Here is a 1,053-nt window from a genome sequence, read left to right on the forward strand (position 1 = left end):
GGTGCGTGGAGCCCCCAAAGCAGCGCAACTCCTTGCTCTTCTCAGGCAGTTCCTGTGGAGCTTCCGGCTGCCCGGGGAGGCGCAGAAGATCGACCGGATGATGGAGGCCTTCGCCCAGCGGTACTGCCAGTGCAACCCCGGCGTCTTCCAGTCCACAGGTGAGCACCTGCCCCGGCCCCGTGCCCCGGCCCTGCTCCCCAGCCATCCTGCCTCGAGCTGACTTTCCCCTCTGCCCCTGTAGACACCTGCTACGTGCTCTCCTTCGCCATCATCATGCTGAACACCAGCCTGCACAACCCCAACGTCAAGGACAAACCCACAGCAGAGCGCTTCATCGCCATGAACCGTGGCATCAACGATGGAGGGGACCTACCTGAGGAGCTGCTCCGGGTGAGGGTCGGGATGTGGAGGGGCCGGGGCCAGGCTGCAGAGCTGGCCCATTGCATGGCTCCCGAGCAGAGCAGAGCTGACACTGTGTACTGTTGTACCAGAATCTCTATGAGAGCATCAAGAATGAACCCTTCAAAATCCCTGAGGACGATGGCAATGACCTCACCCACACGTTCTTCAACCCTGACCGGGAGGGCTGGCTCCTGAAGCTAGGTGAGCGCTGGCAGCGGGCAGACGCGGCCAGGGCAGGAGCTGGGCTGTGGGTGCGATGCCCTGGGCTGTGTGCAGCTCATGTGCTGGCCTGGCTCCTCGGAGCATGGCCCTGCAGAGGGGCAAGAGGCTGTGGATGGGGACACAGCCCCCACGGGGAAGGCGTCCATACACCCAGCAGCCCTCCATCTTCTGACGAGGCTCTGCGGTGCCGCTGGGCTGGTATCCTGGGGGGTTCTGCCTCTAGGCTGGGCGAGCCCCAGGGTACAGAGCTGGTACTGGGGTCCGGTGTCGGAGCACGGAGACCACAAGGCCCTTCTCATCACCGAGTCACAGCAGGGTCCTGTCAGAGCAGGTCCCCAGGAGCGAGCGGCGAGCTGCCCCAGGCTGCGTGCGTCCCCCCCTCCATGCCACAGACCAGTCACTGCCTCACCTTCCCACAGCATTATCACC

At 64.2% G+C, this 1,053-nt stretch overlaps 1 protein-coding gene across 1 annotated transcript in view; it reads left to right on the plus strand.

The window, feature by feature from the left end:
• The window catches only part of LOC104533072 (cytohesin-1), a gene marked incomplete at its 3' end in the record, with an annotated part of 1,540 nt that extends 937 nt beyond the window's left edge, over nt 1-603 (plus strand). Inside the window, exons 4-6 of the mRNA XM_010178437.1 lie at nt 46-158; nt 242-390; nt 492-603. Of these exons, the coding sequence (XP_010176739.1) occupies nt 46-158; nt 242-390; nt 492-603 (374 nt within the window). The remainder of the gene's footprint in view (nt 1-45; nt 159-241; nt 391-491) is intronic.
• Nucleotides 604-1,053: the final 450 nt, after the last annotated feature.

The sequence above is a fragment of the Antrostomus carolinensis genome, unplaced genomic scaffold (genome assembly GCF_000700745.2).
Source record: "Antrostomus carolinensis isolate BGI_N321 unplaced genomic scaffold, ASM70074v2 scaffold38051, whole genome shotgun sequence".
NCBI lineage: Eukaryota > Metazoa > Chordata > Aves > Caprimulgiformes > Caprimulgidae > Antrostomus > Antrostomus carolinensis.